The 16,057-nt window shown below is 51.0% G+C and overlaps 1 protein-coding gene across 9 annotated transcripts; it reads right to left on the reverse strand.

Annotated features, from left to right (window-relative positions):
- Positions 1–4,758: 4,758 nt before the first annotated feature.
- LOC140902582 (membrane-spanning 4-domains subfamily A member 4D-like) lies at positions 4,759–15,665 on the reverse strand. Of its 9 annotated transcripts, none has more exons than XM_073322814.1 (9): positions 15,459–15,665; positions 12,936–13,027; positions 11,969–12,124; positions 11,802–11,879; positions 10,249–10,368; positions 9,377–9,433; positions 5,771–5,905; positions 5,385–5,504; positions 4,759–5,183 (listed from the first exon to the last, which is right to left on the reverse strand). In XM_073322814.1, exons 3-9 carry the CDS (start codon positions 12,113–12,115, stop codon positions 5,067–5,069), a joined length of 774 nt encoding a protein of 257 aa, XP_073178915.1. In that variant the 5' UTR covers positions 12,116–12,124; positions 12,936–13,027; positions 15,459–15,665; the 3' UTR covers positions 4,759–5,066. The 9 variants fall into 9 exon arrangements, with proteins under 9 accessions (XP_073178915.1, XP_073178914.1, XP_073178913.1 ...); XM_073322813.1 differs by having other exon boundaries at positions 11,969–12,127; XM_073322812.1 differs by having other exon boundaries at positions 12,853–12,989; positions 15,459–15,664.
- Positions 15,666–16,057: the final 392 nt, after the last annotated feature.

Genomic DNA, 16,057 nt, shown 5'->3' on the forward strand with positions numbered 1-16,057 from the left:
CACAAACTCCAGCCTGCCTCACCAGTGAGAGATGGGGGTCCTGACAGTCACCATGCTGAGGGATCCAGAAGCAATGTACTGTAGGGTACAAGAGACAGATTACACCACTAGGGGGTGCCAGCTCTGATCCAGCCCCAGGTCCAGGACTCACTGGCTCAGAGGGGTGGGGAATGGGGCATGGGACCTTTTCCCTTCTAGGGGTGCCAGAGACCTCAGAGGTTGCCCATGGCACATACCTGCGTACCGATCCACTGCAGAGAAATCTCCACATTCAGACTCCAGTAGGTCAGGAAAGGCATCAGCACTTCTCAGAGACCTGTCTGCACCATCCCCATCACAATCTGGGCGACCTGCCATGGCACAATGGGGCGCTGAGATGCCTTCCTTAGAGATGATCAGCTGTTAAACATATCTGGGCTCCGAAACAGAGCCAGGACTCCTGGGTTCTATCCCTGGCTCTAAGAGGGGAGTGGGGTCTAGTGGGTCAGAGCAGGGGGCACTGGAAGCTAGGACTTCTGGGTTCTGTCCCTGACTCGGGGAGAGGGGGGTCTAGTGCTTAGGTCAGGGGGCTGGGAGCCAGGACTCCTGGGTTCTATCCCTATCTCTGTCACAGGATATTCACCCCGAAGGCCAGTTGCTCCCATCTGTAATACTCCTGCAGGGTGGCTGGGAAGAGGGATGGTGGCAGGGGGCTGCCCATGGGGACAGGGAATGGCCCTGAACCGCAGGATAGGAGGAAGAAGAGAAAATGAGAGGGAGAGCAGGTTATGGGGGTGGGTGGGAGCCTACAGGGCAATGGCGGCTCCTGGAGCCCATGGACTCACTGTTCCTCTGGTCCGATAGCTAATGGGCCTGTCCCCTTCCACACGGTACTGGGGGGAAGGGGGGAGGGACTGATTCACCAGGGTTGGGCCCAGGGAACCTCCTGATCCAGAGCTGCTTCAGGACTGCAGCATTTAAAGGGTGCCCCTCAGCCACTTGGCTCTGGCTCAGATGTGAGAGCAGTCCAGGGGAGCTGGGAGCCAGGATGCCTGGGTTCTCTCCCCTGCTCTGGAAGGGGAGTGGGGTGTCGTGGTTAAAGCAGGGAGGGCTGGGAGTCAGGACTCTTGGGTTCTCTCCCCTGCTCTGGGAGTGGAGTGGGGTCTGGTGGGTTAGCACAGTGGGTGCCGGGGTTCCTGAATTCTATCCACCGCCACCGCCCCTACCCTCTCCCCCCCCTCCCCCATACACTTTGCACTGGGATTTGTCAGCACACTCCACAGTGGGTCTGTGGGAAAGAGGAAGAAAGACGCACCATCTCCTCCCCCTAACACATGACCCACACCCTGATTCCTAACACTGTCTGTGCAAGAAAGTCAGAATTTCAGGAAAACGAGGAAGAGAAGAAGAAAATTAAAAAAAAAGGAAAGAGTGAAAGTGAATTTCCGTCCAGAGAGACACCCCGATCTTGATACTCAAACACACGGTTTACACCAACACACAAGTACAGACGGAAACAGACACAGTTCATATAAACACAATCCAGATAAGCACACACACAGTTCTTATAAACACACGCATGGGGGGACACGCAGAGTTCTCGTAAATATACAAAATCCACACACAGAGTTCATATAAACACTCATAATTCACACACACAATTCATACAAATGCACGGTTCCCACACAGAGTTCATATAAACACACACACAGGTCACACTTACACACAGTTCGTATAAACCCAAAATTCCTATAAACACAGGCACAGTTCAGACAAACTAGGGCTGCCAACAGTCCCGTATTACAAGGGACATCCCTTATTTAACTAGAAAATTGCCTTTTAGCCCATATTTCAACAGCAGGGGCCAGTACTCACGGGGGCATCTCTCCTTCCCCTCCTGCCCCGGCCCTTCAGTGTAGCCCCAGGGCACACGGCCCCGTCCACTGGCCCTGCCAGTCAGCGCCTGCGTGGGGAAAGCGGAAGGGCCGCGCTCGGGGGCTGGAGTCAGTGGGGGCCCTGTCCAGCAGGAGCCAGTACTCACAGGGGACCTTGCATTTCCTGCCCGCCCCGGCCCTTCGGCGCTGCACGGGGAAATCAGACAGGGCCATGCTCAAGGGCCAGGGGTAGGAAGGGGCCTGGGGCCATGCTCTAGGGCCTGGGGCACAGTCTGTGGAGCAAATTGGGGGTCCTCTGATAAAGGGGTGCTCAGGAGCACCCTCAAAAGGACCCTTTTTTAACTTCAACTTTCTTAGGCATTTTAGCAGGAATGGGGACATCCAAACTGTTCTACAATCCACATGCATGGTCCAAGGACCTAGAAAATTGGCACACCAATTCAGAGCCTGGGGAGGCAGTTTGTGGTGCAAAAGCAGTGTTGTTTGATAAACGGGTTCCTGAGACAGGGCTCCCCAAAATGAACCATTTTTAAAGTTTCAGCTCTCTTCTGATCGTGCTATTTTGCAGATAGGAATTTCCAAGCTGTTCTAAAATCCACATGCAGCTGCAGATTGGCTTGAAAATTGACACACCAATTCAGCGCCTGGGATATACTTTGCAGTGCAAATTTGAGGCAATTTAATAGAGGGGTTCCTGAGATACAGCCCTTCCAAAAGAACACATTTAAAATTTCAACTTGCTTATCATGCTTTTTTTGCACTGAGACAGAGACTTTTAATCCTTCTTGAAACCTGCATGCTCAGTCAGATTATCTTGAAATTAGATATGCTGGTTCAGGGTCCATGGCAGGGTTTGTGATGCAAATTTGGAGTCATTAGATGAAGGAGTTCCTGAGATACAGGCCCTCTAAATGGCCCATTTTTAAAATTTCAACTTTGACACATTTTAGTAGAGACAGGGATACCAAACTGTTCTACAATCCATGTGCAGTGTCTGAGCCTCTTGAAAATTGGCACACCAAACTGGCGGGAAGTTTTTGTTACAGATCTAGGGTCATTTGATAAAGGGGTTCCTGAGATACAACCCCCCCGAATGACCCATTTTTAAAATGTCAACTTTCTTGTGCTTTTTTGATAGTTCAAACCTCTCTAAAGAGCATATGTGCAGTCAGATTCGTTTGAAAATCATTATACCCGTTAAGGGACCAGGGTAAAATTTATGGTGCAAAATTAGAGTCGTTTGGCCACAGGGTTCCAGAGATACAGTCCTCCCCTCAAAGTCCCATTTTTAAAATTTCAACATGCTTATCCTACCTTTTTTGCACAGAGAGAGGTTTTCAATCCTCTCTGAAGACCAGATGCTCAGTCAGATTATCTTGAAATTTGACATGCTGGTTCAAAGGCCATGGCAAGGTTTGTGATGCAAATTCGGAGCCTGTTTTTTGATATACAGCCCTCCCAAAATGACAATTTTTTAAAAATAATCCGCTTTCTGGTCACACTTCTTTGCACAGAACTAGAGAAAAATCCATAGGCATGGTCCACTTCAGCCTTTTTGCACTGGAGAGCCCCTGTCAGGAGGTGGGTTTAGTGCAGAGAACCAGCACTCACGCCCAATACCTAACCAGCTCTCTGACGTTTTTTCTGCACAGATCCCAGACCCCTGAGTGCAAAACAGTTAGGCCCGCTCACAGAAAACCCTCTCTAGCTTTGGGGAAGACGCAGTAGGCTGGAAACCAGGAGAATTTCCAGTGACGAATGAGCGCCTCACAGCTCTTACTATTAACTACGGCTTGATATCCGTACCAGCGATTGTAACCCCACCCCCGCCCATCCCGTTCTCCATCCCAGGACAGGGTTGTTCAAGACAGGGTAAGTCTGCCTTGTGGTTTTTTATACACAACTTTGGGACACTGGGCATGAGGTCCCTCCATGGACTGGCTCAGTCCATCACGTACTGGTGTGTATCCACCTCAGCTCAGATCAATAGAAGGTGACTTTTAGTTTTCCCTGGGGTTACTCCAGCCCCTCTCTACGCGAGGCCCCGCCCCATTCCAAAGAACTGAGTCCCTTGTGGAGAATGAGACCAAACCTAAAAGCTTAGTGCTAAATGAAGACAGGGCAGGCACCCAAATTTTGGAGCACAGATGCAGGCCCAGAGGTGCCAGGCCTGGGGATATGGTCAAACATCAGTGATGGACAGTGGGGTGAAAAGTTCTGAGGCTTCAGAGAATGGGTCTCGTGGCTCTTGGCTGGGCTACCAGCTCAGATGTCTCCAGCCCCAGAGCCCAACGGAGACCAAGCAAGCTGGAGGGAGGGTGGGCTTGGGGACTGGGGTTCTCTGGGAATCACCCTGCTGAGTTCTCTTGGGGGGAGGTCCCAGATCACTGAAGGGTGGGGGGATCTGGGAAGGGAGTGGGGAAGAATCACAGCAGATTAGAGCAGGGGGGCTGGGAGCCAGGACTCCTTGATTCTACCGTAAGCTCTGGGAGGGGAGTGGGGTCTAGTGCTCAGTGTGGGAAGCTAGGAGCCAGGACTCCTGGGTTCTATCCTAGCTCTGGGAGGGGAGGGGTGTCTGGTAGGTTAGAGCAGCAGGGGCTGGGAGCCAGAGTTCTATCCCAGCTATGGTAATTTCTCTCTCTTTCTGTTGCATGTCCTGTCTCTCTCCAACAACCCCCACAAAGCTGCTCTCACAGTCACTCCTGCCGTCCTCCCTGTCCCCACCTCCTCAGGCTCCAGGCACCGCATCCTGGGTCCCAGCACACACTGGCCCTGTTAGTGGGGGGCAGCAGGGACAGTCCAGATAAACCCCCCAACAACCTGGGGCTGGGGCTTAGGATCAGGGGATCCCACTGAACAGAGGAGCGAAATGAGGGCTGGATGATTAGAGACAAAGGTTTTATTGCAGGCAGCCTGGACATGTTATAGAGTGGTGGGACCTGGGGCTGAGATCCCATGCACAGGGGTAGGATGGAAAAGGCATTGAGACCGGCAGATCGATTGTGTGATGCTGTAGGGACATGTCTCTCTCCATGGTCAGTGTGATCAGTGCATGGGGGTCAGCAGGCTCAGTGTCGGGAGCGAGATGCTACGACCGGTTCCCACTCTGCTGCTTTGGTCTCCAGCAAGGCACAGGTGGGCACGGTATGTAGGGAGCTGGTGACCCAGGCAGTGGCTGCCCTAGTTAACAGCTCATGCGGTGGCGAGGCCCTTGTAAGGGGGAGGAGTGCAGGCAACAGCATCCGTGTGGGTGTTGGTGGCAGTAGTTGGGTCACCTGGAGGCACCATGTTCTGGTAAATGACCACAGACTGGAGGAAAAGGTAAGGACAACCTATCAGGACAGGACTCAAGCGCACCTCTCAGCCCAGCAACGCCTCAGTGATGTGCTCCCAGTATAGAACCCTGGAGTCCCAGCTCCCCCGCCCCCCCCACACACTTTAACCCACTAGACCCCCCTCCCCTCCACCGTCCCTGTCATTAATACAGGCCCCATGGTGACGCATCATTACCACTTGGCTGTAGCTGTCCCGGCAGACGGTTTTGCACCCAAAGGCCGCAGTGGAGATGGAGACGCAGAATTCCAGGAAGGTGAACAGGAACAGAACCATGATGCAGGCCATGGTTACCTTCTGCCAACGGGAAACTGTTGAATTCCCTACAGGACAAAGGCCCCATGTCCCATTCCCTCAACCTTACCCCGCAAGCCAGCCAGTCCCCACCCTGGGCTGGATCAGAGCCAGCGCCCCTTGGAGGGGAAAGACCCCGTGCCCCATTCCCTGCCAGCTGGTTAAGGCAGTCCCTAGGGGTGGCCATGGGAGGCAGGTTGGTCCCCATGGGAGCAAGGGGATGGTTGCACTGACAGCCCTGCCCTCGTGTGGTGATACCAGGTACTCACATAAGGGAAGCAATTCTCTGGGTACCAGTCACACCTGGACTGATACCTGGATTCCATCAAACTGATCAGGTACAGGATCATGGCACATCCGGCCAGCACCGAGCTGATGATGTTCATTCCCAGGCTGCCTTTCACCTGGCCAGGAGATGGGGGTAGGGAGAGGAGTGCGCTGAGAGCCCAGCTGGACACACGCAGACAACATGGCATGAAGCCAAGCCCCTCTCGGGGAAGACCCCCCCAACAGCAGCGGGGAGAGCCCTCACTTTGACATCCCATTCTTGTGATCATAATGTTCACTCCCATTACTGTAGCAGGAACATTTAGGGGCTAAATTGCGACGCTGGGTTGAGGTACGGTTCAAATCATTCCAACCGCTTTGGAAAGAATGAGTGATTGTGGGTATAAGAGATAGATAGATAGATAGATAGATAAGATGTGGGAGGCACCTCAAGAGGTCATCGAGTCCAGCTCTCTGCACTCAGGCAGGACCAAATAACCCTAGACCATTCCTGACAACAAATGCTTGTCCAACCTGTTCTTGTACACCTCCAATGACGGGGATTCCACAACCTCCCTGAGAAGCCTGTTCCAGACCTGACCTCCCCTTGGCTGTTATCAGGCCCCTCCTCCAACTTCCTTTCACCACTATACATGCCCGCTTTTTTCACCTTTCCTCAGACGTCTGCTTTTCTAAACCTTTTGTCATTTTGTTGCTTTCCTCAGGCCTCTCTCCAATTTGTCCACATCTTTCCTAAAGTGTGGTGCCCAGAATTGGATAAAATATGCCAGCTGAAGCCTCCCCAGTGCCAAGGAGCTTGGACAGTTACCTCCCATCCCTTACATACAACAGTCCTGTTAATACCCCAGGATGATATTAGCCTTTTTCTCAGCTGCATCACAGCCTTGACGCATATTCAGTTTGTGATCCACTATAACAGCTTCTTTTCAGCAACCCCCTAGCCAGTTATTCCCCATTTTGTACCTGTGCATTTGATTTTTCCTTTCACTTTTTGAATTCAGACCAATTCTCCAATTTGTCAAGGCCTTTTTTAATTCTAATCCTGTCACCCCAAATGCTTGCAACCCCTCCCAGCTTGGTGTCATCTGCACGTTTCATAAGTGTACTTTCCACTCCATCGTCCACGCCATTAAAGAACATATTGAATAGTACTGGCCCCAGGAAGAACTACTGCGGGATCCCACTTGATAAGCTCTCACAGCTTCCCAGCAAACCATTTGTAACTACTCTTTTGACCAGCTGTGCACCCACCTTATAGGAATTTCATCAAGACTTCATTTCCCTCATTTGCTCATGAGCTTGTCTTGAGGGACTGTGTCAAAAGCCTTAGATTCAGCTGGTTCCTTAAGTATTCTGGGTTGAATTTAATCAGGCTCTAATGACTTGAATACATCCAACTTATCTGAATATTTTTTTAACCTGTTCTTTCCCTATTTTGGCTTGTGTTCCTTCTCCCTGGTTGTCAATATTAATTGTGTTGAGCATCTGGTCACCATTAACCTTTTTTAGGGAAAATTGAAGAAAAGTAGATATTAAACTAGGAATGCCAATCGATTTACAAAAATAATCGCGAGATTAAAATAATAGTTGTGATTAATCGCAGTTTTAATTGCACTGTTAGACAATAACAGAATACCGATTTAAATTTATGATAAACATTTTGGGATTTTTTTCTACATCTTCAAATATATTGATTTCAATTACAACACAGAACACAAAGTGTACCGTGGTCACCTTATATTCTTATTTTTGAGTACAGATATCGCACTGTAAAACAAAATAAACATGGCATTTTTCAATTCACCTCCTACAAGTACTGTAGTGCACTCCCTTTATCGGGAAAGTGCAATTTATAATTGTAGAATTTATTTTTTTCTTTTACATAACCGCACTCAGAACCAAAACAATGTAAAACTTTAGAGCCTAAAAGTCGACCCACGAAGGGGCATACGAATGTTTAGCCCATCTGGCACATAAATACCTTGCAACACTGCCTACAACAGTGCCATGCAAATGCCTGTTCTCACTTTCAGGTGACATTGTAAATAAGAAGCGGGCAGCATTATCTCCCGTAAATGTAAACAAACTTGTTTGTCTGAGCGATTGACTGACAAGAAGAAGGACTGAGGGGATTTATAGGCTGTAAAGTTTTACACTGTTTTGTTCTGGAGTGCAGTTATGTAAAAAAAAAAATTCAACACTTGTAAGTTGCACTTTCAGGATAAAGAGATCGCAGTACAGTACTTGTAGGAAGTGAACTGAAAAATACTATTTCTTTTGTTTATCTTTTTTACAGTGCAATATCTGTAATCAAAAATAAGAATATAAGGTGAGCACTGCACACTTTGTATTCTGTGTTGTAATTGAAATCAGTATATTTGAAGATGTAGAAAAACATCCAAAAATATTTATAATAAATTTAAATTGATATTCTATTATTGTTTAACGGTGCTATTGAAACTGTAATTAATTGCAACTATTTTTTAATCATGTTTGTTTGTTTTGAGTTAATTGCATGTATTAACTGCAGTTGACAGCCCTATATTAAACACCTCAGCCTTCTTGATGTCATGAGTTATTAGCTCTCCTTCCCCACTAAGTAGTGGATCTACACTTGCTGCCATCTTTCTCTTGCTCTTAATGTATTTATAGAACCTCTTCTTGTTGCTTTTTATGTTCCTTGACAGGTGTAACTCATTTTGTTCCTTAATCTGTCTGATTTAGTCCCTTCAAGCTTCTGCTCTTGTAGATAGATAGTGTGACAGGGTCAAGCCAGATGGCTACAGGAGAGTGATAGAAGGTAGATGTATTAGCCCTGGATTAAGCAGATCCCTTTTTCCCTGAGTAAGATAATGGGCTGTTCCAGAACAATCAGGAAGTTGCTGGAACCAATTAAGGCAGCCAATTAAGAAGCTACCAGAATCAATTAGGATAGGCAGGCTAATCAGGACACCTGGTTTTTAAAAGGACCTCACTTCAGTTTGTGGCGTGTGTGCGAGGAGCTGGGAGCAAGAGGCGCGCAAAAAGGTGAGAGTGAGAAGGCATACTGCTGGAGGACTGAGGAGTACAAGCGTTATCAGACATCAGGAGGAAGATCCTGTGGTGAGGACAAAGAAGGTGTTGGGAGGAGGCCATGGGGAAGTAGCCCAGGGAGTTGTAGCTGTCACGCAGCTCTTACAGGAGACACTATAGATGCTGCAATCCACAGGGCCCTGGGCTGGAACCTGGAGTAGAGGGCAGGCCCAGGTTCCTCCTATCCCCCCAACTCCCTGTTTGATATAAGAGGTGTTGATCTGGACTGTGGGTCCCACCAGAGGGGAAGGTCTCTGGCCTGTCCCTCAACCCATTAGATGGGCCAGCAGAGACTGCGGGGACTGTTCTCCTCCTTTTCCCCATGCTGGCCAGTGATGGGGTTAGCTGAGCGAACAACAGGTTTGTGCCACTAACAAAAGGAGCCAAAGTGCGGACTGCTGTGAAGCTCTGAGGTGAGCAAACCTGCCAGAAAGAGCAGAACCCACCAACGCAAAGGAGGAACTTTCTCACGATAGATAGATAGATAGATAGGAAACTGAGGCATCAATTCGTACCAGTGGTATCTTGGGATTCTTTGCAGCCACCACTGAGATGGACCCCGAGATGATGTACTGTGTGGGGGAGAGAAAGGGTTAGAAGCAGTGCTGTGCCTGTGTCTAGGGTTAGCGGAGCACAGCAGGGGTGGATAGGTGCTGTGGATGCTGGGAAATACTAGACTAGGGTGTGCTTGGGAGAGGTAGTCCAGCAGGAGACAGGATGAAGACTGGTGGTCACATGGGAGCCAACGTCTGTGCTGATCCACCCACAGCCTGACCCTGAGCGTCTCTATATTTCTCTCCTGAGCCCTGGCGAGCTGCCTGGTGGGATTAGAGCCCCACGTATCCTATTGTAGGGTCTGCTGCTAGCGCCACCTAGAGGTAATGTTGCCCGACACATCCTTATCAGATCCTACTTTCAGGTGCTGATAACTTTGCCAAGCATTAACTATTAGGGCTGAAATTTCCCATTCGCGGTCTGCTGCAGGCTTGATTTTGGGGATAAATTTCAGTCCAAATCATTCAGCCATTGCTGAGGATGAGGCTAGGGGAAAATACGTTGTTTTGACCCTGGTAAGAATAATTCTTACAACTGTTTCATTGAGAAGCTGTAGGGCCTGCATGCTTTGGAGCAGGGCCTGGAAATGTGGCGGGGGAGGAGGTCACCCTGGGGACAGGGATGTGCCTTTTGCTGTTCCATAAAAAGTCCACTCAAATTTGGCCAAATTATAAGCATCTGAAAAATTTCTGTTTGCACATGCTCCATAGAGATGTGTTAGAATTTGGCAGCTAGATTCTCCAAAGGATCTGTCTGCACTGAGTATGCTCCAATCCTTCCCTGCTCCTACATGTGACCCGATGGCAGAAGGCGGGGTGGGGTGGAGACTTACCAGCAACCCACTCCATAGCGGGACGTGCACAGTCAATGCTAATATCCACAAATAGGAGTTGACCATAGCCATCACCATCCCGACAGCAACCTGCACGGCTCCAACTAGGATCTGGGTGATCTACCAGGAAGTGAAGCCAAGAATTTCATCACTGCACTCCGAGCTCACTGGGGGTCGCTTTCCCCTTGGTGCTCCTAACAGGTCCCTCTGTCTTGGGTATTGATCTGGTGCCTATCATCCAGAGCCATCCCTTGGGTACGGCGAATCGGAGCCACTGCTCCGGCCCCCACACTTTGGGGGCCCCCGCGTGGGCGGAGAGGTGAGGCGGGGGTGGGCAGGTGAGCGAGTGGGGTGAGGAGGCAAATAGGGAGGTGAGCGGCAAGTGGGCGGGGGGGGTGAGGAGGACCCCCACCACCAGAACCTCTCCCTTCCCCTACCACCTCCTGCCCGCCAGTGGGCCCTGCCAGTCAGCACCTACTGCCTGCCATGGATCAGAAGTTTTTTGCAGCATCAGGAGGCGCTGGGAGGGAGGGGAGAGGAGCAAGGGCACAGCATGCTTGTGGGAGGGGGAAGAACTGGGCAGGGTAGGAGCAGAGGCGGAGTGGGGCCTTAGGGGAAGGGGTGGAGTGGGGGTGGGGCCTGGGCGGGGTCTGATAAGAAACTTGGCATGTATATCCTGGGCCCGCACCCCTCTAGGGACGGCCCTGCCATCACCATAGCCTCTGATAGTCTTAGTCTAATGCACTGATCCTCCCCACCCCCACACCCTGGGAGGCACAAATGTGTTGTTATCGCTATTGTAGAGGTAGAGAAACTGAGGCACAGAGGAAGATTAAGGGAGTTGCCCAAGGGGCACACTAGGAGTTTATGGTAGGGAAGGAGTAAGTAGGCCCATTGATCAGATCTGACATAGCAGGGAGAGTTGGGAAGGGTACTGGGCTGACTGGGGCCATGGGTCTGATCCAGGGTGGCAGGGAGGGGATGTGATACCAGGCTAGATGGGCTCGTGGGTCGGATCCAGAGTGGCAGGGAGGGGATGTGATACCAGGCCTAAGGACCCATGCGTCTGATCTGGGTCATCAGGGAGGGGACAGGTTTCCAGGCTAGATGGTCCCAAGGGTCTGATGCAGGCCATCAGGGAGACAAATCTAATGTTTCTATGGTTTATCACCACAAAAATTTGGTAATTATAATCCCAACAGAAGCCACAGTCCCTGTGAACCACCCCATGGCTCCCACCAGGGAAGTCAGCCATGCTGAAATACAGACAGGCTGGATGCAGGTTGGCCTGGGGGGTTCTGGGCTTGAAAAGCAACGGTCAGGGGGACACGCCAGCACTGCCTGCCGTACCAGCGCCCCATGGTCTGGCAGGTACAGGAGGAATAGGTGCCCACTGTCAGGGGATTATGCTGGCCCCAGCCGGCTGCATTCTCTGCAAGAACGATGCTGGTGTGTCTGGGGTAACCAGGCCAGGCTCCTCCCTGGCACGAGGCCCACGTTCAGGCAAACATGGGGGCAGCAAGAGGACGGGGCTGGGTCACGTAAACACCTACCCAGTTTATCCTAAGAGCTGGAGGGAGTCGTCTTCTGGAATTCCACCCCCTAGCATCCTTTGGCCAATGGGACACCACCTTCAAACCACGACATCATCAGAACAAGCTCTCATTAGCTGATTGTCCCAGGTGGGTGGGGAAGCCGCCCCAGTGCACAGGATACTCATCCCCAGGGCCAGTGGCTCCCCCTTGTAGAACTTCTCCAGGGGCTGCAGTTTGGCTGAGATGGCAGCACTGGCCGTGTGGGGCTGGGTGATGAAGCTGTTGATGATGGTGATGGGGCTGGCTGAGCTGGCTGTCATGGTGGTGGCCATAGCAGAACCCTGCTGAGATAAGAGCTGGGCTTTCTTTGTGCTGGCAGGACATTGGGGAGGTAAAAGACACCCCCCTCCCAGGATAACAAACAACCCCCGCACCCAGCTCATCTGGGTCACCCCTTGCCCTATCTGGGGGAGATACAGATCAGGGTTTTCCTTGTGGTGCCCAATCACCCCCATGTTAATATCACCCTCATTCACCCCTTTAATATTGCCATCAGTTTCACCCGCAGCAGGGGGCGCTACTGAACCAAACGTGGCTCCCACAGTCTGTGCCCCATGGAACGTGGCCCTTCCCACCATGTGGCAGTGGAGCAATGGGATAGTTGTTCCTTTGGCTGACACCGATATCCCATTTCTAAAACCAATTTCCCACCTCTCACCCAGTATCCCACTACTAACACCAAGATCCCACTGCTAACACCAGTTTCTCACCATTCATACCAGTATCCCACCACTGACACCAGTATTAACACCAGTATCCCACCTTTCACACAACTGACGCCAGTGTCCCACATGTCAGATGTTTCACAGCTCTCACCCCAGTATCCCACAGCTAACCCCAGTATCCCACGACTGACACCAATATCCCACAGCTAACCCCAGTATCCCACCTCTCACAGCAATATCTCACATCGAATACCAATATCCCACAGCTAACACCAATATCCCATGCCTGATGCCAGTTTCCCATCACTCACACCACTTTCCCACCTCTCACACCAATATCTCACCTTGATTACCAGTATCCCACCACTCACACCAGTTTCCCACCGCTCACACCAACATCACAGCAGAATTTCAGAGCTGTACAAACCAGCTTCTCAGTGAACGAGAATTCAGTGAGGCGCAGTCTGGGAAGAGTCTCAGTCTAATCAAAGTGTGGGAAAAATTCAAGGTCTTCTTTTTCTGCCAGGAGGGAATGGGGTGATGATCCATTCATAACACTCCACCTCCACCCAGGTCATGTTATCATCACCCTAGCTCTAGCCCTCCACATCGGCATCGCTTCAGTGAGCAGCAGGGGATGCTGTGAACTCCGGTGTGTCTCCCAACTTCCCCCATGGCCCAGGTTGGGTTCCACTGGAAACCTCCATGGTAGTGAAGAACCCGCCGGTTTGGGTACAGAGAGGGTGTGAGAGGCAGGGCTGAGGTTGGTTCTGGCTGAGCATGGAGTTTTGTGCCATTTTTCTTGCCTGGTAAAGAGCAGAGCCCCGGCTGAGGGATCCCATGAACTGAGCAGAAATGAGCTAAAACAGAGCAACCTGACTAGCAGCCCCACCTGGAGCTGGAGTGGGCAGGAGGTAGACCCCCCCAGTAGGCCATGCTGCAGGGGGCTCAGTAGGGGGCCCCAGCAGAGATGGCTATGACAGGAAGGGGAGGTGGTCTGGAAAGGGAAGAGGACCTGGGAGTCAGGAGAGATGCACAGGCCAGGGCTGATACAGGTTGGGGGGGAGGGTGTCCCCCAAAACACTGTGGTTATATCCAGAGCCCCAGCCCCAGTAAGGAGCCCAGATTCTGAGCCACTGAGTTTCCACAATGGACTAAGAGCGTGTGTGTGTGTGACTGTTTGTATGTGCATGTGACTCTCTATGTGTCTGTCTGGTGGGACTGTCCTTGTGTGCATCAATTTATTTGAGCATAAGCTTTCGTGAGCTACAGCTCACTTCATCGGATGCATAAAAGTGGAAAATGCAGTGAGGATGTTTTTATACACACAGATCATGAAAAAATGGGTGTTTATCACTTCAAAAGGTTTTCTCTCCCCCCACCCCACTCTCCTGCTGGTAATAGCTTATCCTTACATTGTAAGGAGAGTGATCACTTTAGATAAGCTATTACCAGCAGGAGAGTGGGGTGGGGGGAGAGAGAACCTTTTGAAGTGATAAACACCCATTTTTTCATGATCTGTGTGTATAAAAACATCCTCACTGCATTTTCCACTTTTATGCATCCGATGAAGTGAGCTGTAGCTCACGAAAGCTTATGCTCAAATAAATTGGTTAGTCTCTAAGATGCCACAAGTACTCCTTTTCTTTTTCCGAATACAGACTAACACGGCTGCTACTCTGAAACTTGTGTGCATGTGACTCTGTGAGGGGGACGACTGTCTGTGTGTGCATGTGACTCTGTGTGTCTGACTGTCTGTGTGGAGGGGACTGTCCGTGTGTGCATGGGACTCTCTGTGTGTCTGACTGTCTGTGTGGGGGGGACTGTCCGTGTGTGCATGGGACTCTCTGTGTGTCTGACTGTCTGTGGGTGGGGGGACTGTCCGTGTTTCTGTGTGTGCATGTGCTCTCTGTGTGTCTGATTGTCTGTGCATGGGACTGTCAGTTTGTCTGTGTGTGCATGTGACCCTCTGTGTGTCTTACTGTGTGGGACTGTCCATGTGTCCCTGTTGCATCTCTATGGTTGCCAGCTTGATGTGTCTGTAAGCGTGCTTCAGTGGGTGGGTGTGAGAGAGATTGTGTGTGAATGTTTCTCTTGTGTGTGTCTGTCTCTGAGTGTGTGTGTGAACATGTGTGTGTATATGTGAGTGTGGCAGGAGTGTGACTGTGTGTTTGTGTCCATTGTTGTTGTGAGTCTCTTGAGTGTGTGTGTGTGTGTTATGAGCTGGGTGAAACCTCTCTATAATTTGGGTTAAAACCCTAGTCAGGTTGACGGGTGTGAACTCACCCTCCCATTATCATAGCTGTAAACATAATCCCCAGTAAAGACAAAAGGTGCGTGTGACACACACACACACACACACGCAGACAGACAGAGTTTTGGGGCTGGGTATTGTTTTGGGCAGGGCTGTGTGTGAGAACACCCAGACACTGAGCTCATACACAAGCAGTGTGTCTACACTACAGCCGCATGGCTACAGCTCTCTCGTGCAGACCCTTGTCGGTGGTGGGGTTTCCAGCGCTGTACTGAATCCATCCCTATGAGATGTGGTAGCTAGGTCGACAGGAGAATCCTAACGCGTCCACACCAGGGTGATTTGGGTGCAGAGACATGGGGCTTTGTACTCTGCTTGCTAATAAACAAAACTGTGTCAAAGCCGATCCCTGGCTAGCCTCGATTTCTGCCTCCAGCTGGGACATCCCCCGAACCCCCTACTTTGACTAGCTTCTGAGGTCAGAAGGGGCCACGTGTGTGTCTGTTTATGGGGTATTTGAGTGTGTGTGTGTATCAGAGTGTGTGCTGTACGCAAGTCCCTCCTGCCCCTGAACTCCCAGCTCCATCTGACCCTGCCACTAACTGACAGCCCCCATCCCAGCAACCCGCCACGCTCCCCAGAGAGACCCAGCCATGGCAAATCCCCTTCCCCAATCCCATCCTGCCTCCGGCTTACCCTCCATCCGGCTCTGCAGCTGGCTCTCACTCTGGCAGGAAAGAGCTGAGCTTAGACCCCATGCCGTAAACAAGGGGCCCTTTTTGGGAAGCTCCAGAACCGATCGCCACCCTGATTGGTGCCAAAGTACGCGTAAGGCAGGCCAGGGGCTGGACAGTGTCCCAGTTCCCCTGCGCCCCTTTGCCTGGTGCACAAATGGCTCCTGTCAGCAGGCTGCAGGCAATACGCTGCTCAGCAGCAGGACCTCTGGAGACTAACCATTTCCTCCCCCTGCCCAAAGTAAGGGTAAGCAGGGGAGGGCTGGAGACACCGAGCTGCAGTTGTGCTTCTAGGCAGAGCTGACGGGAGGTTTTCCAGAGGGATGTTTTGCTGTTGGAAAATGCAGATTTCTCAGCCCCCAAACTTCCCGTGGGGACACGCTGGCTGCAAAGCAAAAAGGTGACAAAGCAGGGCCCTGATGACAGTCCTTAAATAGGCCCAGGGCTGTTCTAACGAGGCTGGGGGTCAGCTGTTCTCCTTGCCCAGCGAAGGTAGGAGGAGAAGCGGCGGTTAATCCACAGCAGGTGAGCCTGAGGGTGGATATTAGGACCAATTTGCTA

Source organism: Lepidochelys kempii, chromosome 24 (assembly GCF_965140265.1).
Source record: "Lepidochelys kempii isolate rLepKem1 chromosome 24, rLepKem1.hap2, whole genome shotgun sequence".
NCBI lineage: Eukaryota > Metazoa > Chordata > Testudines > Cheloniidae > Lepidochelys > Lepidochelys kempii.

Coding starts and splice junctions, on each gene's coding strand:
- LOC140902582 (XM_073322815.1), bottom strand. CDS start 12,115: ATGGCCACCACCATGACAGCCAGCTCAGCCAGCCCCATCACCATCATC. Junction 10,369..11,801: donor CAGCTCTTAGGATAAACTGG/GTAGGTGTTTAC, acceptor ACTTCCTGGTAG/ATCACCCAGATCCTAGTTGG. Junction 5,184..5,384: donor GGGACAGCTACAGCCAAGTG/GTAATGATGCGT, acceptor CTTTTCCTCCAG/TCTGTGGTCATTTACCAGAA.